The sequence below is a fragment of the Magnolia sinica genome, chromosome 7 (genome assembly GCF_029962835.1).
Source record: "Magnolia sinica isolate HGM2019 chromosome 7, MsV1, whole genome shotgun sequence".
NCBI lineage: Eukaryota > Viridiplantae > Streptophyta > Magnoliopsida > Magnoliales > Magnoliaceae > Magnolia > Magnolia sinica.
Genome location: NC_080579.1, coordinates 35,896,008 through 35,922,169, shown reverse-complemented (window position 1 = coordinate 35,922,169; position 26,162 = coordinate 35,896,008). Strand labels below are relative to the sequence as shown.

At 40.2% G+C, this 26,162-nt stretch overlaps 1 protein-coding gene across 1 annotated transcript; it reads right to left on the bottom strand.

Annotated features, from left to right (window-relative positions):
• Nucleotides 1-24,608: 24,608 nt before the first annotated feature.
• Nucleotides 24,609-25,672, bottom strand: LOC131252046 (zinc finger protein ZAT5-like). Its single transcript, XM_058252981.1, has one exon. The coding sequence runs from the start codon at nucleotides 25,564-25,566 to the stop codon at nucleotides 24,796-24,798; it is 771 nt and encodes a 256-aa protein (XP_058108964.1). The 5' UTR covers nucleotides 25,567-25,672; the 3' UTR covers nucleotides 24,609-24,795.
• Between the last annotated feature and the right edge of the window lie 490 nt (nucleotides 25,673-26,162).

Below are 26,162 nucleotides of genomic sequence, written 5' to 3'. Positions count from 1 at the left end.
ATTATCTATAGTAGTACATACGTAGGCAGGCACAATTTGTCTCCTTGCCTAGCTCAATATAAGAAGTCTACCATCAGACACCTGCATTTACTACGATTGCTCCACCTAGGATACATGTTATGTGTGAAGATGTGGTAGAGTAGGCGGAAGTAAGGAGTCATCTTGGACACCAGGAGGCAATTGCCTAGATTCAAGTGGACTAGTTGGCCACAAAGAAATCGCGTGTGGCGATCCTTTTCACACGCACTCCTAAGGTTCTTCTCGCTAGCATGAACCTCTCCATGCTACATCCCCATGATCCGAGCTATCAGGTCCACATTAACAATGGCTTCCTGCCTTCCAACGGGGATAGAGAACTCTAAGGGCTCTAGTAGCGGCTCTCGTATATGGGCGTAGAAGGCTCGGACAATGCCCTCATTCGCACAAGACTTGCCCTCAAATACGGGACCCCATCCAGCATCCAACAGAAGATCCGTCGCCGGATAAAGCCCAAACAGTTTCTCGTCAACATGTGCTTCCAAGATAACCCTACAGCCTTGAAACCTTCCGTTGGCCATATTTGCCAGTAGAGCCCTTTCGAGAGGAAGTTGAGGATCGAGATCCCGCTTCGTCCTGATCTCTCGATCGATGCTTATGCTGGCCTTGACGCCTTTCTACCTCCTTGAACAGGTAGGGCGGCTAGGCCCGACTTCATCCGTGGAAGCCCTCTTCTTCCCCATGAGGGAAAGGAGTGTGGAAAGGGAGAAAATCGCTGCCACAAGCTCAAAAAAAGCCATTTAAGTGAAACAAGATGGAGGGATAGGATGGATTGTTAGGCCTTGAGATCTTTGAGATACAAAGGAGGATTTGTGAGCTCAAATGGGAGGAAATGAGGGAGATAGGAGGTGGGTTCGAAAGGAATGGTGGGAAGTGTGGATGAAATGAAGAAAATGCAGAAAATATGAGAATGGAGGAAGAATTTGAGAGAGAAAATGAAATTTTTGGAAGTTTGGAAAGCTTGGAGGGATAGGAATGAAGGAAAGGGAGCAAATGGAGAGCTTATAAGGGTCCCCACACGTTTTCATGGGCCCCACATGTGTCCACACTCGTCGGCCCGACCGTCCCAACGCGGCCCGATGGCCTATTGTCCTTGGACGGCGAGGCCTCGCCGGTCGCTGGATAGGGGGCGATGGCATCACCCTCATGGAGTGCTGGAAATGCATGGGGTCCACCTTGGTTCCCCCCAATTTGTACCGTTTAGGCCCCCGAGTCCGTTTAAGCCGTTTAAGGTCCGATCTCGTCCACGTTCATGTTTTTCAAGTTATTTAAGCATGGGATATGTTAAATTATCATCTCAACCCATTAATTAATAGTGTAGAAAGGAACCGGGATCACCTCACATGATCACAGATGCGTATGGGTTCTATTTCAATTATCGGTTTCGCTTTAACGGTCATATGATCACCGACGGGCGAAACTTGGGCTCAAATGATCATTTATGCATTTTATCGTTCCCTCTTAAGTCAAAGTACATTAGTGTGCATTGTCTGTCTATAACCCAGGTCCATTTTAATCCAAATCATGCTCTGATACCAACTTGTAATGCCTTTAAAATGGGGGTCGAGCAGAAGCTCAACTCCCTAGTTCCAACCCATCACTTATGCAACATAGATAATGATGATTAAATGTTGTCCATATCAGTGCATTAAACATGAGTGGGATTGTACCAAATCAGTATATCATACTCCAGAGACAGTTTAATTACACAAGCAGAAGACTGTGATAAGTATATAGAGCATATAAGTGGTTGTAAGTTTCCAAAGTATGAATGCCACCAGGTAAAATAATTACAAGTATAATTCTAAAATTTACAAAATGATAAAGTGTGATGTCATTTAATCCATATCCTTGTAGCCCTGGTGGTACAGCTCCAGGTCTACATAGACCCGCCAGAGAGTTGCAGGCAGGAGAACTCCTCGTCACCATAGAAGTCGGGCTCTGCCTCGTAAGCCTCGACATCACCTGAAACTACAACAGAGTCTAGTTGGTGTTTTAAAATATCATCCCAGAGTGGGAGTGAGTGATCAACTCAGTGGAGCTATAAGGAAAAGGTTAACATGTTATCAATTCAGTCAAGTAGTAATGATAAAGCAATATAACAAACATTCCTAAGTACTCTGATTAATGTAAGGATGCTATGTATTAATGATGTATGCCCTCGCCTGCACTCCCTCTATGACATCATCTCACCGTCGCGCATGCAATACTCCTGTTGTACTCAACTCCAACGCCAAAGGCACATGCAATGCGGTGTATGTGTATGATTAGCCAAGTTCTTAATTAGACCTATTCATACAGCAGGTTTGGAAAGCTAAGGTACCTCCCTTTTATCATTAACCCAAACAACGATCCAGCTAGGGTCGTCAATCTTAGCTAGTTGCATACGATGGTAGTTTCAGGTCGCTACGGAGAGGCTCGTCACCTCAGCGCAAGCCTAGTTTATACTCAAAATCACTACGGAAAGGCTCTTCACCTTAGCGTAGTCCTAGTGTATACTCGAGGATACTATGAGAGGCTCGTCGCTTGATCGTAGGCCGACAGATCGAATACAGTGTCCCATACCACTGTATTTGGCTCACGAGTTTGGTTTACTCATTGGACACTACGGGGAGGCTCGTCACCCCAATGTAGGCTGACAGCTCAACCACGATGTCCCATACCACCATGCCCGGCTCATGAGTCTTAGCGGATCATGGTACCAAGGTTAAACAAGCTTTTCATTGGTAAGTTGGTACCTTAGATTCAAATGGTAGTGTCCATACATGGTGAATGTACATTAAGTTAATCGGGTTACTTAACAAGCTCGACTAGTACAAGCGCATGTTGAATTAATCGACATGGAGAGCATACGCACTCCTTGTGGCATAACCACTACCGATAATCACTGTACAACTCAGATTCATCGAACGTATCCGTCATGGCTAAAACAGCTCGACCCCCGATCGTAAACCATTACAGATTGCTTGGACTACAGCATAGCCCCAATCACACTCCAATGTAATAGCATTCACATGTGATAGTCAAAGACAGCATGTGACAACCAATCCAAATATAAATCTCATTTGAGCATTTTAACAAATACAGTGTACATGTTATCATACAAAGGCATTTTAACCATAAAGCACCTAGTAGTGATATAGGTTATATGAAGGAAATTATAACCATGGATAAGGTAATTGAGAACCCTATCTCAACACCCTCGTTAAATACATTTTAACAAGCATTTTCTCTTTTAGGCATTTTATCAAACACTTTGACTACACATATCACATACATGTAATAAATCGGTTATAATGTATATTATAGCAAATCATTTCACAAAGGAGTTGCCACACGTATGACAATCATGTATTCTCAAACAACAATCATGGCAAGCATAAATCATAATTCTGTATTCATACAAATATTTCAACAAACACATGGAATGTATTAATTTCAACATAGTTCATATATATATATGTAATACGTAGAAAACATCGCATCTAAGCATATGTGATAGCAATCAAGTCAGTCATAAATCATTAACTGACATTGAAAGCCTTGAAAACCATAACCTAAACGTTTATAGTCCTCACCTTTCATCGGTAAACTCGTATCGAACTTAGTTCGAACACTATGCCTTCGTCTACGGCACAACGGCTACCTGAATCAGGAAATAGGTTAGTTATTTCATCGATTCTTCTACTTAGATACCTAAAACAAATTAAGGTTAGGGTTTCTTACCCAAAATGGAATCGAAATCACCGATATAGCGATGCAGGCAGGATGATTCGGCACGTGGAGTGGTGGGATCGAATCCCAGCAACTATCTCTCACTCTCTCTCACTTCTCCTCACTTTCTCCTTCTCTTTTCTCTCTTCTCTCTCTTAGGGTTTTGGAAAATCATATGGAATAAGAGAAGGGAGGGTTAAGGCCCTTATATAGGCCCAGAACTGATGTCAATGGCCCTAAGGCCATGGTATACTTAGGTTATAGCCAAAAGTCATCTGTTTCGGGCTAGCGGAGCTCATCTAGAGGTCCATTTCCTACATACGGTTTGGTGAAAGTTTCCTGACAATGAATCTATGCCAGGTTAAGTTTTCAGTTTGATTGGGATTGTAGATCGACCGCAGAGGACCAGTTTCAGTTCAACAGTCATCGTCTCTCGATCAAGGCCACAAGTGCACTGACATGTGTAGGGAAATTTCCCTGATCCAAGGGTGTACTTGGGTTAGAATTTGACGGTCTGAAACCTTAAATTTATCCTATAAGTGAATGACCCAATTCACTTAAGTTTGAGTCTGTTTTCTAAAGATATTCACGTTTCTCACACACTTCGCTCCGGGCTCAAGTTGTACGTTTTTTGATACATTTGGACTTGATTTTCGAGATAGTTGTCAAGCTTAGTAAGGCAGTCATAACTATATAGTTTCGCGGTAATCGGACTTTCGACGCACACTCCAGGTCTGATACGGAGTTTCGAGATGCTCCCGAGAGCAACTGGGTTTTGAGATTGATTCTAGATTTTTAGGTAATGTAGAGTTGGCGATTCTACTGGTTTTGGGTCTTATAGTTCATATTGAAAGTGATTCAAGATAATTCACCGATTAACTTAGTTTAGTACTTAGTTAATTTTTGTCTAATTTCTAAAGGATTCGGTCCTTAGTGATTTCTGCCTAAGATGGTACTCGGGTCTTTGTATGGATTTTTTTTAGATGTTACAAACATCCTCGCGTAGGAACTTTCTGCCAAAGGCTTTTACAGGAAATCCACATCCTATGTGTTTTATCCAAGTTGTCCATTTTTTTTTCATGTCATTCTAGAGCTTAAACTCAAAAATTAGGGATATCCACATCTCAAGTGGACCACACCACAAGAAAACTGTGGAATTGAATGCCAACCATGAAAAACTTCATGGGATCACTGTAATGTTGATTTTGTCATCCAACCTATTGATTAGGTCATGCATACCTAGATGAAGAGAAAAAATATATAAATATCAACTTAATTTAAAACTTTTATGGCCCCTAAGAAGTTTTTAATGTTGACTGTTCAATCACCACTCTTTCCTCTAGGGTGGTCTATATAAGATTTGGATCTACCTCATTTTTTAGTTCATGCCATGAAATAGCTTGAAAAAAATGGACAGATGGCATGGATAGGACACATACATCATGGTGGATCTCATAGAGCACTGTCTGTCAGTAGCCACCTCTTGTCTGATCAGACACAACCAACCACCAAATTCTCTAGTGATCTGAAAAATGCAAAGTGCATTATCCAATAGATTTTGAAGGTGCATTCACCTTGATACAAGTGCAATAGATTTTAAAAGTGCATTCACCTTGATACAAGTGCAATATTAGAACTCATCCTTCTCATTCCCTGCCATGTCTGAAAAATCAAACCAGTCTAATCACCAGGTGAGTGACAAGGGTGCAGAAAATTTGAACCATTGGTTGATATGTATCATCCACGGTTGAGATATTTTGAAAACATAAAGAACCACCTGATAATTATATCAACCTGAATAATTGTGGGGACTGTCATACAAGGGCCGCCATCTAACCTGTGGGGCCCACCATGATATATGGGTTTTATCAATGTTGTTTTAGGATTTGGGCAAAAAAATGAGATAGATCTAGATGTGTACACAAGTTGAACTGAGTCGAGCATCGACCCAGCTCGATCCTCGAGCCTGACTGGCTAGCTCGACTTGGTTCGGTCAGTAGCTCGAGCCAATTCGAGCCGAGTTCATGCCAAGATCAAGTCTATGGCATTTTCACAAACACATGAAGTGCACTTTCAGTTTCTTACGGTATGTAAAACAACAGCACGTATTTCATCAAACACCTTGTAGGCAACATCAAAATCAAGAAAAAAATGGTATTTGTTTCATATACATACCTTCCTTGCCACCAGCCAACACTTCATTGTGTCATTTCATCAAACACTTGGTGAGCAACATCAATATGAAATAACCGAGTCACTTAACTGGTTCGATCCAAGTTCGATTTGAGTTGCGGTTCGATCTGAGTCAAGCAAGCTTGAACTCGGTTCAAAATTTTTTCGAGCTCAAAAAATCGGCTCGACTTGGTTCAAACTCATTTTCAAATTGTTGAGTGTGAAATATTGCATCTTTTCCCCTATTTATACCTTGGTTATATAACCATAATAGTGATTAATCGATTTAATTATGCATGTTTTCATATGCGAGGTGATTTCAAGAGTTTAAGGTGAAATTGATGCCAAAAGGAAGATTTATACTAAAAAATTACTAAATGAAGATTTGGAGATTTGGAAGTCATTAATGAAGAATTCACATGGCAAAGATCTGAGAAAACTAAGTAAGGAATGAAGAGAATCAAAGATTTAAAGTGAAGAAAAATAATCCTGAAATTGCCCAGAAAAAACATATTCTGAAACTTTGAGTATATTTTAGGAAACTGTGCAAAGTGCTTAAATTTGAGGCGGTTTAAATTCTAAGTCTATTTTAAAAAATTGCGCGTAGTGCATAAATTTGAGGCAGTTTCTAGATTTTTCCAACTCAGTGCGAAAGTTGGAGTTCTACAACTATAAATAGGACTCCCTAGGATACTCTAAATCATCTTATAGGGTTTAAAAAGGTCTCAAGGAACATAGCACAAGGGTGGAGCAGTCGCCAAAGAGTTTTTCTTCTTCTCTAGTTTGTTTTTCATACTTTGTTTAAGAGATTTGGTTTCAATCATGTCTATGGTTGGCTAAACCTCCACTACCAAAAAAATGATCAAAGGCTACGGACTATGCTAGGTTTCAGCTACAGATATAAACTGTAGCTATATTACTACGGCTTAAAACCGTAGCTAAAAACTAATCAAATCGTAGCTAAAAGCTAACACCTCTGTATGTTCTTACAGCCTGGGACAACCCTATAAGGGACTCTATGAGGCCCATTAAAATGTGTGTGCTCCATCTAACACATCATTTGTTTTGAAAGAGCATGTCAGGGTAAGAGCCCAAAAAAGGAAGTAGATCGAATGCTCAAGTGGACCACATGGTAGGAAACAGTGGAGATTAATACCTACCATTGATCGATGGTGTGGTTCAATTCGACCTTTGATTTGCCTAAATGTTGGGGTCATTCCCTGTAAAAAAAAATTACAAAATTAATAAACGGAGTGGATATATCAAATGCATCACCATGGACCCCACAAAGCCATTTACCTGACTATTTGTCAAAACACTTGTGCGAACGCGGAATCCTGGCGGGGTATTTTACCCAAATGAAAAGTCATCGCCCTCATTCCCACTCTTTCTCTCAACCCTACCCCTCTCATTCCCTCTCTCTCAACCCTACCCCCTCATTCCCACTCTCTCTCTCTCTCTCTCTCTCTCTCTCTCTCCACTAAGGATTCCTCTCTCTCTTTCTCTGTGTATGTTAGATCCAAAGAAGGGAGAGAGCTGGATATGCCATCATCTGATTTCAAAATCACAGCCACCGAAATTGGATTCGTCATCGCTGACTCAAATCAAAAGCAGGATTTAGCAGCCGCACACCTCTAATGGTAGCCACCACTCATCTGTTAAACCTTATTCTTCCTCCCGTCTATGATTTGAAAACCCCTCTTTATTTCTTCTTTTTATAATGGTTGGGAGTTCTAAGAGCCTGTTGTTGCCATTAATGGCTGCCACAAGCTCAGCGACGATGACGGTGGCAATTGACACTATTGGCTGCCATATTTGGTGGGCCTTCAATCTGTTGTCCATCAAGCATATGATGATGGAGTTTATCGGACATGTATTCCAATTACTTCAGTAATAGGTTTAAAATCCTATCGATTTGGGTTATTTTATCCAGCAGCCTAACATTGCCGGAAGTTTTGGGAGTTTGTGTTGTGAAGACTACTAAGATTTTTAGGTGGTTTTTGTTTTGCCTTTTGTTACTTGCAATGTCGACTGAACATGATTTTAGTTCCTAATAGTTGGATTTTAGAGAGCCATTATATAATTCCTCCTGTGTTTTGTGCATGCTAACTATTTGATAAAATGGCTTAACAAGAAATGTTTTGTGTGGATTGTAGTATCTTATATCTAGATGTGATCTTGAGTTGGTAAGTGTGGTACACTCATCTGCAGCCACAATAGTCAAGTGTACTTCCATTGGCAACTTTGAAGCTACAAATGTTCTATCTTGAGGCATACTTGCATATGCCTTACAAAGAGCTAGCATGGTGTTGTTATTAAGCCATCATCTGCTTTCTTTTATTTTGCTATCCCCATGAATGGATGATAAATGGAAAAGGCTTTTTCCTCCATGACTGGTTAACATATTTTCCCTTGTTTCTAAGCTAAGTTTGCAAAAACTATATGTATGGTTTCTTCATTCTGTCATGCAAATTTTCAGTTACAGATGGAATGAAATGATAATTTACGTTGTTTTTCATCCATTCTTGTTACTTAAGTTTTAGTTGTATTGCCCTATTAATTGGGCAATTTATTGCCAAAGGTGTGGGCTATTGTGAATTTGAAGATTTTCTTGGTTTCAGAGTTCATTATTGCAATACAGGTACTGCCTCAAAACTCCTTTACATTATATGTCACTGTTCATGAAAAATTGATTCATGGTCCTTCTAAATCTCTTGTAACTCCTTTGGAATTACTCAGGCATGATTTTGGGGTATGTTGATTGTTTTTTTTTTTTTTCGATGTGGTCATTGAAAATCTTAATTTTTTCGACCCATTTCACAACATTAGCTGGAGCAACTGCTCAGAGTGGATGTCATGCAAGAGTGGATCATCTTCTTCAAATTGAACATGATGTAGTTTATTTCTTTGACTTTGATTTAATAAAATGATGAAAGTTGCATAAGACTTTGAAAGGTTAGGGCATTGTGTTCAAGTAGAGATTTCTTGCATTGATAGTTCTTTGAAAATAAAATGTATTGATTTGTTTAGCAGTACAATACTTGATTTATTCTTCAATTTGGTATTATGCCTTATGTTTAAATTGGCATAAAACTCCCATAAATATCGAGTCAAACCTTTGTTTGGGCATTATTTGGGATTTGTATTTAACATTCTAGGTTACATAAATCTCTATAGGCTCCAAGGATCATTTGCCTATTAGCAATTACTTCTATACCTAATGGTTTCTGTCAATTTTTATTTAAGGATCATTTGCCTATCAGGAATGATATGATGGGTAAGAAATTGGAGCATGGGCAGTTTCCTAGTTTGGCCCTAAACAATTCTCTTAACACTACAAAAATTAAAATGGAAATTTTGAACTGAAACATCGAACATGCAACGAATAATCATGGTTGCTACTTTTTGTTCCTATTTTCTACTTTAATATAATCAATCCTCTTTCTTAATTTTATTTTATTTTTTAAAAAAGAAAGAAAGAAAGAAAGAAAAGAAATAAAGAAAAACAATGGAAAAAAAGAAAAAAGAAAGTGCTAATCTCGGATACTTGCAGCCTTCAACGTCTGGTGGAAGTAAGTGCCGCAAAAATATCACACCGAAAAAGATTGAGCCTAAGGTATGATGATGTAATACTTGATTTAAGAGTATGTTTAGGACTTAATTACCTCTACAAATGCATTTATGACCCAGCTGGTTGCATATGCCTCTAGACTTAATTACCCCTACAAATGCATGTATGACTTAAAAGTTGAAACTTGTTATCTCTATTGAAGCAGTCGAGCAATTAGTTTTTTCTTATTGCAATTTTCATGTGATTTGGCATCTCTACCATCTAGTTCCACTAGTAGGATTTTGTTAAGCTTGTATTGTTACCTCTTTTTTCAGTTTTTTAAATTGTTTTAATGCATCCAGTTTTTTTATTTTGTGATTTTGGAATGCAATGGCCATTCAATCGCAATTAAAGAAGTTGAAACTTGAAAGTTTGGCTTTTCTCATTTTTTGTTTTGTGAATTAAGAGTATGTTTCGTTTTTGTCAGAGTCATTGTGTTTTTGGAATCATCGTAATTGGGATTTTTATTGCATTGATTGATTTGGGTTGCATTTGGATGGTCTTGGAAAAAATGAATTTGATGCTCTATGCCAAAATCACAATGATTTGGGCAGAAATGCAACTCCTTTGGCTTCAAAATTTAAAATGTGGGCTGCAAAAACATTCTTTTTCAAATTCCAATACGAGAAGGGTTGGATCAATAGAAATCGGGCTTATGAGCAGACATTAAAGGATTCCAAAGACGCCCGTATATGACGATAATCAAGTTACATTGGATGAAGCATTGGGATATTATTGTTATGAATTGGCAAATGGTTTTTGTCTTTTCCTTGTCATTAGCCCTTTTTTAGTAGTTCACTTAGAGCAGATTAAGGGTGTATATGTTTTTCACTTGTTGGATTATCTGCTTTTTAGGGTAGTTATCTCTGTTGTAGTAGTGAAGCGATTAGTTTTTACTTATTGCAGTTTTCATGTGATTTGGCATCTCTACCATCTAGTTTCACCGGTAGGGTTTTGTTAATCTTGTATTATTACCTCTTTTTTCAGTTTTTAAAAATGTTTTAATGCATCCACTTTTTCTGTTTTGTGATTTTGGAATGCAATGGCTATTCAATCTCAATTAAAGAAGTTGAAACTTTGGTTGGATAGGCCTTTTTTTTGGAGAATAGAGAATAGATAGCAGCAACCCTGATGCCTCATTGCTAACCAGCCAAGCTCTTCTTGACTAACAATAGGAGGGGAAGGAAGTCTATCTCCTCGCGTTCAAGAGAAAACACTACCATTCAGTTTTATGTGGTCTTTATACAACAAGCAGTTTTGCCCAGCTGCTTTTTAGAACTCCCAAATGTGGTCCACTTTGTGGATTTGGACTAAAGTGGGGTTAGTCCCATTCCATTATCAATCTCTGTTTAGGCCCAAATTGAGATTATAATAGTTTCCTGTTCAACTTCAAATGCATGGACTCACAGCTAGCTGTCATTATGAAATTATGAATTAAAAATGGTGCATCCAATTATTCTAGGAACCAGAATGTTAGTGACCTTGATGTTTGCATAAAGCAATGCCCTTTAAATTGCCACAACTGACCTGAGTTCTAGAAGATTTGATTGTAGTTTGTACTTTTTATGGCACACAATAACACTTACGATATCGGTTGGTGAAAGAGGATCACTTTAAGGCTTTAGATGTGGATGGGAATGGTCTTCTAAATCTTACTGAGCTTAATGAGTAAGTTTTCCATTTTCTTAGCTTTTCATGTTTCTCAATGTTTGTTTTGCTCACTAATTTCTTCTGCGTGTGTTTTTCTAGCTTCTTACACCTAGCTGATATTGATAACTAGAGGCTGCTTTAATGGTTGTGCATAGAGGAAATAAGGTTCAATGAGTTTTTCCCTTTTTATTATTATTTCTTTAGCTCTGTCATTTGGTATCTTACTCCCCCTAGAAGTAATGGAACAACCATTTCTTAGTGTGTGATGGAAAATTCTTTATCATCATTGTCATTTTCATCATAGCCTTATCCCAGCTATTTGGGGTTGTGTCACGCCCCGAACTCGGAAACCGGGCTCACAAAATTCCCGATCGCCGAATCCGGCGCCGACAGCCTCCGTAGAACCCCATTTTCGGATCCCGGCACCCATTCACCAGGTTCCGATCCTGGAATACTACAAGGAGGATTTCAAGTCATCAGTCTGATTCATAATGAGCATAACAAAAGCATAACCCACAAACAATAACCACAAGAACACCACCACAAAATCCACTAAGATTAAAAACTTTTGAGTACAATGCGATAGAAAAGGAAAATACAATGTGATAAAAGAAACAAAACTCCAGAAGCTCGTCTGCACGGTCCAACTACGGCGAGACTATGGCTGCGACTGCGTCCTGGCGTCACCTGCATGCATCAATCGTGCATAAGCTTATGGAAAGCTTAGAGGGTGGTGTAAGTGTGTGCGCAATATAAACGTGCTCAAAATGCAAGGTCAGAGTGATGCGGAAACATGGTGATGAGCACATGAATGCAATCACACATACCAATGCTATGCAGTGCAAGATATGAATGCTATCAGCCATACACACCATGCGATGCGAGATGCAACTCAAGCATGCCAATTCTCAACATGTATCAGTACAGCTTTTCATTCTGGATAATCACCGGGTTCAATACACTCCAAATGGCACTGCTCGCTCTCCTAGCCGCACACCCAAATGAGCGTAAGAAACCTCACTATCCGCCGACCAATAGTCGCCAATACCTATCCGCACGTCGATAGCGGACCCATTCGCGAGCTGGTCAAACTCAACCTAGTATTGCCCCCTACCCTCGGGCGAGTAAGGCCACACTCCTTTCCAACCGACCACGACACAGTGGGAGACGCGGCCTCCTGGTATTCGGCCCTCGTGCGCTCATATATCCACTCGGTCTCGACATTGGAGTCATCCTCTGGTACCATCGGGTTTAGGGATTTTCACCCAGGGACATCTATGGTGCCCGTATGCTAGAACCAAATATTTCCGGTATCCAATCCTGCCACCCACGATGTATCTGTGGAGGCTATGGCCCTGATGTCGCTAGGGCATATAGTAACTATAATCACACAAATGCAAGTGCATGAGTCACATTATCAGTCATGCAACAGTCTGTATGTACCATGCACTTATATGGGGCAACTCCGCCTATCAGGGAGCCCATAAACAGTCTGCCCAAAGGCATATGCTATGATCGGTCACTCCTCACGTCAGGCATACATATGATGCGAATGATCATGAACCATGGATCTATACTAAACATGCATATAGGGATGGGCTCTGCGTATCACAGAAATGGGCCTAGAGGGCCTGCAGAGTATAAGTATGAACCTATCAGTGGCCTTAAGGAGTGTGACAATGCGGACATTTAACCAACATTGTCCTTACAATGTGGACGTCAAACCAACATTGTTCCCAAGGCTTAGCCCGCCATAAAGCACCATTACACAAACCATAGGAAATCACACATTGCAATGGACTAATATCCATCTCATTGGGCCTCGACCCATAGTGCTCAGATACATCAAATGGGCCATCTTATATGGGCCTTATATAAGTCAAGTGGGCCGCATTAGTGGGCCTTATGTACATTGCAATGGGCCATAACCCATGAGCCTTTGAAAACATCACAATGGGTCTTGTAACATGGCCCTTATATATATCAGAGTGGGCCTCGACATCGGGCCACCAATACGTCGAATGGGCCTAACCTCATGGGCCTTATATATGTATCAAGGTGGGCCTCCCCAACGGCCAGAAATACATCAATATGGCTCCACCACATGGGCCTAGGGCCCACCATAATATTTATTTGAAATCCAACCTATTCATAAGGTCACTTGGACCTTGGGTAAGGCCCACTGAAATGTTCGTTTGAAATCCAACTTATTCATAAGGTCACACGGGCAAGGGAGGAGGGGAACAACAATTTTCAGCTTGATCTGAAACTTCTGTGGACCCAGAAAGGGTTTCAATGGTAGAGTTCAATTCACACTGTTTCTTGTGATGTGGGCCGCCCGAGCGCTGGATTGGCCTGATTTTTGAGGGGGGTCCATGTCAAATAGTGGCCCACCAAATGGACGGTGTGGATACAAAATATACATCATGGTGGGGCCCACGGATGGAGCCGTGGGTCCTGCCTAGACGGCCGCATAGCAGCGCTGCTTCTTTAAATTTTTAATTTTTTTTTTTTTTTTATTTTGTTTTGGGGCCCACCGAGATGTGATTCACAATCCAACCGCCCATTATGTGTGTCCCACTTGACCGAGGGTATAGACCAAGTTTCAGCCGCTCCAAATTTCGGGTAGGCCCCACCAAGTGCTTTTATATGTTTAGACATGTCTTCATATGATTTTAGATGGTGTGGCCCCCGAGTTCCGTATAAGGCTGATTTTGGGTGGACGTGTAGATCGAGGGGACCACAAATGCACGTCCGATGGTCGAAAGGAACCAATGTGGGGTCCACAACAGGGCCGTGAGCCCACGACCGTCCGTCCTGTCACCGCGCCAATGAAGAGCAGCAGCAGCCTTCATTTCTTGTTTTTTTTTTTTTGAAAAGCAGTTTTTTTTGCGGTTTTTCCTAGGTGGGCCTGCATCCATGGACGATCCACTCCATCCATTGGTCTCGGTGGCTTGATACCAACCCATAGAGTCTAATATTGAGCTTTTTCAGATGTACAGGAGCATCAGGGAGCAAATCAAAGGTAGGGACACTGTTTCCTATGGTACGGCCTGCCAGAAAATGGGATCCACTTCATTTTTCGGCTCAACGCCTAAAATGAGTTGAGGATCAACATGGACGGCTCAGATCTTACATATACATCAAGGTGGGGCCTGCATGAGTGGCCCACCACTCCTTTCTTCTCCCTTCTTTTTTTTTTTTTTATTTAAACAGACCATTGTTGCAACGTCCAGCGTCGTCGGTTGTATATATTCACAAAAAAAATGTGGTGGGTCCCACGTGAATGTGGCCCACCAATATATATATATATATACATATACATTTAATGTTTACCTTATATTGTATATATATATATAAGTACTTATTATATTATATATTATATACATATATTATATAAAATATAACATACATATATATATATATATATATATATATATATATATATATATATATACATATAAAAAGATGCATTGGACCCATCCCAACAGTGGAGGGTGCGGATCAGCACATATAATAAAGTGGGCCACACCGTCCGTCTGATGTAGATGGACGGGGAGATGTAACACATATCGGTGGGATCCACACCATTACAAAGAAAGAATGAGAGAGAGATAGAGAGAGAGATACACGGTGAGATAGAGGAACCCCGCCACTATGGGCCCTCTTGATTAAATCACATACATCCAAATGGGTCCCACCAACAAGTGGGCCCTAAAAGTTAAATTAATGGTAAAATCACCCACCTTATCTTCCTTCTCTTGCTCCCTTGGACTCCTTAGCTCCTTACCTTCACTATTAATGGAGGTTGATGAAGGATGAATGGTTGAGATTGGAGATGAGAGGGTGGGCCACAGTTGAAGTTGAGAGGAAGTGTTGGATGAGTGAAATTTCTCATGGGATTTGGAAAATTTGCTAGAGAATGAGAGGGAGAGATAGAAATAATGGGTGGAGGGATGGGTGGAGTGATGGTTGTAAGAAAGAAGTGATGAGGGGTATGGTTTAGTTTGAAATTGGTGGAGAAGAGGGATGGTTGAGGTTGAAAATGAGAAAAAGAGGAATGGTGAGGTGGAAAGATGGTGGACTTTTGGAAAAAGAGAGAATGGGTGAAGTACTTTGAGGTATGGTTGCATTTATGGTTAATTAGTGGGACTAATTGTGTAGAGATTCCCTCAAAATCCGCAACGCGCGGTGTTTCTTCAGAATAAACGCTGATCGGCATCTTCTTACCTGGGTATCGGTTCGGTGCGCAAGTCACGGCGTTGGAACCGCGGCGACGACGCGATCGTCAAGACATAAGTTTCAGATCGAGCCGACGTCGGTGCGCGGGACCTGGCTTAGGATCGTGCGCAAACACCGAATTCGGTGCGAAGGTTGCCGAAATTTGACCGGAAGGACCGCGGAAGCTAACAGAATGGTACGGATTAGGACACGGGTCTTACAGGTTGGCTTTACCATTTTTGACCTTCTCTTTATTTCTTGGCAAAAGTTTGACAACTAGTTGCTGTTGAAAGCAGGCCTACCTCACGAGTTCTGCTCCATGTCTCAATCATTTGTTTAGAAGATGGGGAAAAAGGACAAAGGTACTGCAGAAGAAGTCTAGAAACATGCTCAAATGCACATCAAGTTTTGGTTTATTTCCAGAAGCATGCTAAATATATTTTTTTTAGAGGCAACAATGATTTGATTAAAAAAGAGGATTACAAAAAAAGAGGATCAGCCTGTTGAGAAAGCGAGAAGGTTATCCTCCAACATGAAACAAATTACAAACAATTTTGATTTATTAAAGATGTGTTGAGGATACATTTTTATTATTTGTTTGCTTGGTTGTGGAATACATGACTATGGAAGAGAGCAAAGGGAACCAAAGCAAGAGGGCACCCTACCCTTGATTTTCACTGGGGCCCAAATAAGTTGGAAAACAACCTAATTTAGGAGTAGAACCAATAGGTAATAAGATGAGGGAAAGTAGACTAAGATGGTTTGGTCATGTGCAACGGAGACCAAGAATGGTGCGGGTTATAACTTAGAAGAAGTGAGTTGGTACAAGTTGAAGGCTTTTAAAGGGCAAAGGGAAGGCCTAAAAGGACATGGTTGGAGGTAATAGGGACTTGATTACCTATGGTTTTAACTAAAGTTATGGCATTGATAGAGTGGAATTAACAAGATTCATGTAGCCAACCGCAATTAATTTGGATAAGGCTTAGATCATGATGATGGAGTGAGTTATCCTTAATCATTTTACACATCAAATTTACTGAAACTACTAAGAATATGCTACAAGCAATCACTGGCAATTCCAAAGTATTGATTTATAACCCTTTTGAGGTCACATATCCTTCAACTCATGGAGTCTATGAAGAAGGCATTGATGAGATATGCAAGATAATTCATGATAATGGGAGGCAAGTCTATATGGATGGGGCTAACATGAATGCACAAGTTCATATCTCCATCCATGTTCCTAAAATTTCTCTAATAACATATGTAGAAGTTACATTCTGCTTGCATACATGTTTTAGGTCTCTTGTTTGCTGAAACCACTGCCTGTGATGGGCTTTGCAAAGAAATATTAAATACATGTGGTTAATATTATCTTCTTTGTGCAATTTTTTGATTTATGCTCCATCCATAGCTAGGTCAATGATTTATACGATCTGGATTACTTGTTCAACTATCCCATGTACATTGAAAGAGTCGCTACCTTATCTTAAATAGTGTGTAACTAACATAGGAGTGTAGCCCATAATTGATATAGGTGGGGAATCTTATCTGATGACTATGTTTTGCTTTTTTTGCTTGGTGATTCTGAAAGTGCCCTAGTTTGTCACTTAGGGTGATTGTTGAGTCGGACAGACTGCAGAGCCTCATTGGAAGATCAATCCAAACTTTTGCCTCAACTGGGATGTGTGCAAGCTCGCCTCAGGTAAATCTAAGCCTCACATCCTATGTCATAAAACACCAGGTATATAAAATCCTTAAAACAAATTAGAACATTACAGGGTTTATAAGTGAGAAAACTTTTTCAAAAATCAGAAAATCTTCAAGTTTTCTTGCTCTGTCGATTGTATCGATACACATCTCGATATGCTCGACTTGTGCTGTCGATGTCCTCGATGAACTAATCGATTCTATCAGAATGAGGACAAAATTGTCCAGCAACCACATACTTATCTGGACAGAATTATCGATGTATCGATATACATATCGATATCATCGATATTTAAATCTTGAGCCCATCGAAGGTGGCTTGATAATATCGACAATAAGATATCCGGCCCCCCTATTTTTACTTAAGAAAATCACATATGCATCGATATATCGAAGTCATTCTCGATACCATCAAAGTTCAAATCTCCATAATATCGGAAGGCTCTCGATGTTATCGGTCATGGGCGCTTAAATTCTCCAGCAATTATTTCAGGATTGATTATCTACGATCGAGGAGCACTCGATAGAATCGATATTCAAATATCGATGATATTAGTAAGCTTTCGATGGCATCGAACAGGGACAGAAACTGTCCAGTATGTTTAAATGAAAATCCTTTTGATTTATCGATGCCTCGACACTCTATCGATATCATTGACATTCAAATTTCGATGATCTCGAAAGTCCCTTGATCATTCTTGTAAAACCTGAAATATTTCATAACAAGTCTCTCTCATTTTCAAAGTGTCGATGAATCGAACTTCACATCGATGATATCGGAGTTCAAAATCGAATGACATCGATACATGTTTTGATTCCCTCGACCAGCTGGCAAAAGGTTTCAAAAGCGTATGACATTTGAGTTTGTGTCATCGAGCAGCCAGTCGATGCAATCGAGAGTATACGCTCAATGATATCGAACTCTGTCATAAATATGACCATTTTATATCCGTTGGAACCTTTTGCCTATATAAAGAGAGCTTGTCTATTGTTGTTGGCAGAGAAAGAAGAGGGTGCTTTTAAGTGTTTTACCTTAGATCATATACCCAAAGCCCCTTCTCTCAAGGGAGTTCATCCTCCAATCCACCCTCATCATTGATATTCAATAGAGTGGATTGGGGAATGAACTTCTGCATTCAAGGATCCTCCAGCTATTACCTTAATGGCAAATCATTAAGTTGGGATGCCTTGATGCATAGATGATTGGAATCGCTCTGTCTTCCTAATAGGAAAACATTTAGAGAGTAGGATTCCATCATAACCTTGACCCAACCCGTCGTCATATATTGGTACATTATTTTAGTTGCGGATCAAGGAAGTAGAAGACTCTTCATCAACAAAGGAGGAGATCTTTGTCACTGTGTTGAATGAGACTTATCCACTTATTTGTAAGTAACTAGTGTCCAGAGGACCCTTTGATCATTCCTCTGTACGATTGGGTCTAAGGTGTTTCTCACCCTTGTAAGCCCTTGAAGGAGGCCTCCGGTGGGAGTGTATGTGGTGGGTACATTGTGTGGACCCTTGCTCTATGGAGAGCATAAACATCTGGTTAAGGGTGAACCAGTTAAAACCTTGGGTTTAAGGTAAACCGTGTAAAACCTCTGATAGGGTCTTATGGAAGATCCTTGGCCAGTGTGCCTAAAAATAGGTGCATCATGTTGACCCTTGCTCGTGAGAGCATAAACAGTCATCCTCAATGTAGGTTGTAAAGGTTGAAGGTGAACTTGATTTAAAACCTTAGGTTTGAGGTGAATCGCTATGAAACCTCCTTAGTGAAATTCGGTACACTAAAGGGTTGAGTGCGATTACCGGGAGTAGAGTAGACAAGTAGTCGAACCACTATAAAAATGACTGTGATTGAGATTACTATTCTTTTATTTATGTGATTTGCTTTAACATTTTCATATATGAATATATGTGATCACACCTCACACACTTACACAGTCATATCCATCATAAACTAGTTTGAATATTGTTTACTTCTTAAATAGTTTGTGATTGAATCCTCTACCGAGCTTGGAAGCCAGTAGAGTTACTTTTGAATAATCTTAGCATGTGTTTATTGTTAGGATTAGTGTAATAGGATTTTAAATAAACCATAAAACCTTAAAAAGTCCTATTCATCCCCCCCCCCCCCCCCCCTCTAGGACATATTGACATATTCCTACTTCGACTAAAGCGGTCTTCACCGCTATTTCAGATTTTACGTAACGAGAAATGCTCACACACAACTAGTTGTACATCTAACTATTTGGTCTACCGGCCCACTATGGTGTTTGTGTAATAGCCAAACCATCTAGTGAGGTTGTCCCACCATGAAAAAGATGCCCGAAAAATCAGGTCAATCAAACTATCAAGTGGACCTCACCATAGAAAACAATGACAATCACCCGAAAGCCTCCACATTCACGGGGGGGCCCATCTAATGTTTTCATCTACTTGACTTTTGAGGTGTCTTATTTTTATTATGGAGGCACCTTGCTGTATGGGTGAGGTTAGGCGTCTTACAAACATGATAGTGGGCCCTACACACCAAGCAGTTGTGTCAAAATGGTGAGCTGTTCCAGACTATGGTTTTAAGATTCATCTGAACCGGGTGTGGCTCGGATGAGGCAACTCATATTGGATGGGACCCAATCCAATTCAGCACCCCATGACTCAAACCTTCAAGTGAACCCTAACTCGGGCAAGTTAAGCAATTCAGCCCCAACTAGGGTGAGTCATGACTCGACTCAAGGCGAACGAGTTGATCCCAATCGGATCTTCTAACCATGTTCTAGGCATTCCCCGTCAGAGCTTTTATAAGCTGACATGCATGTGCAAGTTAGCTAATGCATGCACCTCCATATATGCCAACTTGGCACACAAGTAAAATATCCAAGCCCCACTCATCATGTGGATGCATAGATGCTACTGGTGAAAGATAAAGGTGGTCTTCTCAGTAGTTGTGCCATGATATTAGAAATAAGTGGATGTGTTAGAAAACTTCAAATAGGTATTTTATAGCTATAGATTCGTTCAGTTGATTGTGGCCCAACTAGAGGACTGACCTGATTCTTGGGATACAGAATCTATAGTTTACCCTTCTGATGGATGGCTTGGATATTACACCTGTCTGCCATGCCGACATGTGGTAGTGTGTGCATTAGCTCACTTATACATGCATGTGAGCTTAGCAAACCTCTTTCCCTTCCTCAGGTGGGCTCTACCAAGAAGGTGCACATTTCTAGTAAGTGGTGGACCTGCTTCTGAATATCATTAAATTATTTTTTGATGGTGATCTTTTCTCTATACAACGTAATGCACTGTATACCCCTAAAACTATCTAGAACTCGAGGCATTGCCACTAATCATTGGCATGTCCTACTTGTAATTGACGAGTAAATAAAGATTTTCTTTTCATGATGGTCAGCTCTGCTTGCACATTTTTCAGGTCATAGATACTCATGGTCAGTATTTGTTCCACTTGAAAACTGGGTACTTGTGGCTACCGATGGTCCTCTTTGCAGAAATTGTCCAGATGTTTATTTTGGCCCTACAAACCATATGGTGAGACCATTCCTTTTGTGTTAATTTCATTCTTCTTTGAGTTTTTATTAATTCATTAAGAAAAAAAATTGGTCATAAATGATGCACTTCTTTCACTTTGTCTTTTTTTCCCCCAATGGTCATTTCGATTTGTGAATGCCATGACTATTTGTAGGATGATGGAATATATGAAACTGTTGTAGGAAGTGACTTTGTCATTACTAGAGTTGCATTTCGAGACAACTCTTCAAAGTATTACATAAATGACCGTAAAAGTAGTTGAAAGGAAAATGAGTGGACTTGGACAACAATCGGTTTTTGATTCTTTAGGTGGGTGATGGGATGATGGTTGAAAAAGGCCTATTTACTTGTGAAAAAAATATCATACCATCAAAATCTATCTTCTCTTTCAATTCTTTATCATTGAAATTTCGGGGTGAAGTCAAGCAAATTTCTCTAATGAAGTCAAAGGCCAGGATGAAGGATGTACCTGGCAATTGCACACAGACTCACCAAGATTTATATTTTTAGCATTATTGTAATTATAATTGTAATTGATTGAATGAAGGATTGTAATTGAATGAATGAATGATTATGCAGGTGGTAATTGAATGAACAAATGATTATATATATATATTTAAAACATAGGCAATAGCTACGGATATTGACCGTAGCCGGCAATCTGATAACCGTAGCTATTATTAAGTTTGGCATATTGCTACAGACTTTTAGCTACAAATAATATCCGTAACGGTTTGTGCTTTTTGCTGCAGATATAATTGCTACGGATTATATCTGTAGCTATTGTAATCAATGGCTACGGATTAAATCCGTAGCCATAGGTTTAAGACCTATTATTACGGTACCTACGACTACGGTTGTGCTACAGACTAAAATCGTAGCCATAGGTCTATGGCTACGGCTTTTATCCGTAGCCTTTGCTCAGTTTTCTGGTAGTGCTCTTAGCTAGGGCTAAGAGGTGGAGCCTATAGTGTGTTTGGATGATTATCTTGCTTTGATTCTTGTTCTTATTGAACCTCATTGATTTATGTTTGATATTAAAGGAATATTTTCAGTTTTCTATGATTTATTATAAGTCAAATTACAATAGATGATGTGATAACTTTGGGTATCTTCTTTTTCTATTTTAAAATTGTGAGATTGGTAAATCCTATTGTTCACCATCGTCTCCTGGGCATGGTAGGGTGATGGAATCCCTTCCAATCATCACAATTTTCCTCTATTGAGAATTAGGTCAATGAAAAGTTCAGATTTGATTTAAATTGTTTTATCTTTTAATTGGATGGGATAAGACTCCAATTCCAATTGTGTTCCTTGAATCAAGCAAGGTAACATCTTGATAGCTACAAGTGGATCCTTAACACCCTAGCTCCCACCTTTAAATTCATAAGTTTTAATCAACATTATTTACTATTACTCTCAATTATTCAGATTTTAATTTAGATATTTTTCTAGTTCTAGTTTTAGTTATTTTCAGAATACGCACAAGTTTAGTCCCTGTGGATTTGACCTTGGTCTTACCGAGTTATTACTATATCGTGACCCTACACTTGGGGTTGTGAACACGAACCGAGTCGAATCAAGCTTTTTCGAGTCGAGTCGAGCGAGTTAACCAAGCTATTTCGGTTCGTGTATAGCCCTAGGTAGATCCCAAGCTCAAGTGAACCACATAACATGAAGCAGCGGTGATAATGAGGACCATGATTAAAACCTTCCTAGGGCCCACTCTAATATTTGTTTGCCATTCAACGTATTCTAAAGGTCACATAGACTTAGAGGAAGGGAAACACAAATATCAATTTATCAAAACTTCTATTGCTCCCGAGAAGTTTTTAATGGTAAGCATTCAAACACACTATTTTTAGTTCACTTGAGCCTTAAAACTCTCTTTTCTAAGCTCTTACCTAAAAAATATTTGTCAAAATAGATGGACGGTGCAGATAAAACCCATACATCATCATATTGTGCCCAACAATGGCCCTGCTTAGACGAGTCCATCCAGGCAGGGCCACATCCGTGTTACTCACTTTGAAGTGTCAGCCAAGTGCACGAAGCACCCTCTTGTGATTCTGATAAGTTGGGGCATAGGTAGGGCTATACACGAACCGAGTTAGCTCGGTTAGCTTGCTAGACTCGACTCGAAAAAGCTCGATTCGACCTGGTTTGAAACTGAGTTCGATCTGAGTCGAGCTAATTTTTTTAGCTTGAAAAAATTTTGAACCGAGTTCGAGCTTGCCCGAGCTCGACTCGACTCGGATTGAACCCCAACTCGAATTGAACTTGGATCGAACCAATTCGGTGACTCGGTTACTTTGATATTGATGTTGCACACCAAGTGTTTGATGAAATGACTCAATGAAGTGTCAGCCGGTGGCAAGGAAGGTATGTATATGAAACAAATACTATTTTTTTTCTTGATTTTGATGTTGCGTACAAGGTGTTTGATGAAATACATGTAAATAATTGCTGTTGTTTTACATATAGTAAGAAATTGAAAGTGCACTTCATGTGTTTGTGAAAATGCCGCACAGGCTCGGTCTTTACTCAAACTTGGCTCAAATTGGCTGAACTGCTGAATGAAATGAGCCGAGCCAAGTTCGAGATGGGGTCACTTAGTGGTTGAGCCAAGTCGAGCTGTGCCATGCTCGACTAGGTTCGACTCATGTACACCTCTAGGCATTAGGGAAGGAAACGGATTGGTTACGGTCCTTGCCAGTGGTCGGTGCTCTGTGGACCCCACCATGTGTATGTGTTTCATCCATGCCATTCACCCATTCTTCCACATCATTTTATGGTATGATCCCAAAAATGAGGCTGATCCAAATCTCAAGTGGACCACATAGTGTTGATTGAACACTCACCGTTAAAAACTTCGTGAGGGCCACAAAAGTTTTGGATCAAGCTGATATATATATATATATATTCCCTTCATCCAAGTCTGTATGACCTAATCAACAGGTCAGATGTCAAATAATCATTACAGTGGACCCTACGAGGTTTTTAATGGTGGACATTCAATCACTACTGTTTTCCCATCATGTGGTCCACCTGAGATTTAGATCTACTTCATTTGGGATCAAGCCCTGAAATTATCTTTTAAAATTGGTGGACGGCGTGGATAAAAGACATACATTATGGTGGGATCCACGTAGCACCGACCACTAGCCACCTGGCTCGTGGCAGCGTCACTAGCCAAACCGCGTCCATATGGGAAGGCCAAAGGAGAGGTTCACAGTCCCGACACGATCTCACATGCCTATTCAAAGGGGAGTTGTAGGATACTCCGCCAATATACCACGCTTGATAACCAGGCAACTAAAAACAGTACAAATGGCATACATTAACTCAAATGAAACTGGTTAGACTCAATAGTCTCAAAATCAGACTATTTGGATGATCCTAGCCTTTGGTTCATCGACATGTGCTTGTTTATATCGGATACATAGATATTTGTATATGTTTAGAAGTCCACCAACCTTATATAGTCAGATAATCAAATAAGTCTAATGTTTGCTTCATGATATATATAAACTAGAATTAAAATTTAAACAGTTTAATTTAAGTTGCTTATAATGCAACATATGAAATTTCTAAATGGTTGCGTATCATCTATGAGACTGCCAGAGTGTACAAATTTTTCTCCTAATGAAAAATAGAGGAAGTGTACAGGTGTATGTACACTTGGGGGTTGGCAGAGAACTAAATCAACCCTATCCGAAATTCATTGGGAGAGAGAGAGAGAGAGAGAGAGAGAGAGAGAGAGATGCCTTGCCATGAAAACAAACTAAGGAACCTAATCCATGACTTTTTGGTGGTCGAGAACAAGACGCTTCTGTTCATTTTATGTGCTACATTTCGCAACGCACACTTCTCATGAATGAAGGAAAGAGAAAGAGACTTTCACTCAAAGAATTTCATGTTCAAAATCAAGCTGACAAAAAGAAGAAGAAGAAAAATGTTCAAAGAATCAATAATAATAATAATAATAATAATAATAATAATAAATAATGATAACAACAACAACAACAACAAGTATAACAAAATCAACTAGAAATAAAAAGTATAATAAATAAGGATGTGTAAAATTCACATGAGATGCCTTGTGGAGGTGGTAAGGAAAGCAAGTTTCCTTGTTAGTAATGGCAATCCACCGTAGCTGAAGCTGCATAGGCAACAGACTGTTTGGTGAAGCCTCTGGTAGATTTCAAAAGGTCGTGATCGTCTTCTGGGGCAGGGAGGTTGAGATCCAAGGCCAGGATACTCCTTTCTTTCCTGTTCTCAAGTGCCTCTACAATGGCCGGCCGATGCCGCCTCATATGACCGCCCAATGCCTGGCCGGATGAGAATTCTGACCCACATATAGAGCATTCGTGTACCCTAGACTTGTTATAAGGAGCCGATTTAACCATCTGAAAGGGAAGGCTGTTGCTGGTTTCGTTCTCATTCTCTTCCACCGCTTTTGGCTTCTTGTGGCTTGCCCTGTGCCCGCCCAGGGCTTGGAATGAAGGGAAACATCGGTTGCATGTCTTGCACTCGTAAAGGTGAAAACCGTCTTTGCCGGCGGTTGTCGTTTCAGCCTCTGAGAATTTCCGGCAGCTAAATCTCCCCGCTCCGCTCCCTTCCAGCTGCGGATTGAACCTTGGGCCGTATAGGGGGATGCCTCCTTGGGCCAAAAGAATAAGGCAATTGGCCATTTCTTCTTCTTCAGTGCTCGCGGAGATTTCAATAGAAGAGGTAGAAGAAGAGATATTTTGATCATCTCTGCCACAGCCGCTCGATGAGCTTGTCATGGCAGCAGCGATGTGCGTCTGGAGCCTCTGTCGTTTTGTACGCTTGCCTTTGATGATATGGCTGTAGTCGTTGCTCCCTGTGGCTTCTTGTCTAACGACCTTTATGTCTTCCATGACTCTTACAATCAATAGAAGATCGATGATCCAAATACTACAACTGATAAATGAGCCAAAGAGGGAGGTGTATGCAAGAGAGAGAGAGAGAGAGAGAGAGAGAGAGAGAGAGTGGTGATGGAAGAAGCGAGGTGACAGACTAGACATTGTCATTTATAATAAAAGAGAGTGTAGCCAAGCAACCCGTTAATTACTCCGCAATCTTCCATTTTTCCACCCTAGAAAGCTACATAAAAGGAAAGGCTTCGCTAATCCTACAAGCTTGTCCAAGTCAGCTAATGCACATGCCATCACATATGCCAGCATGGCAGATTGGTGAATAATCCAAGCCATCCATCAAATAGTCAGATGGGCTCCAATTAACTGAAAAAATGTTGGGTCGTGAAAACAATCTGCCAAGTTTTCAGGCCCGTTCACTTATTTCTGATATCATGACATCTACTGAGTGGACCACCTTTAGAGTTGAGCAGTGACTCTCTTACGATCTTAAATTTGTGATTCATAGGCGTCAAAAGGATAAATAACATAGAAAACAGTTAATGGTATAAATACAACAAACAAACATATATTGATCAGACACAGTGATGTCTCCGTTT

What these genes read in the sequence shown, in the direction of transcription:
- LOC131252046 (XM_058252981.1), bottom strand. Translation starts at nt 25,566, where the DNA reads ATGGAAGACATAAAGGTCGTTAGACAAGAAGCCACAGGGAGCAACGAC.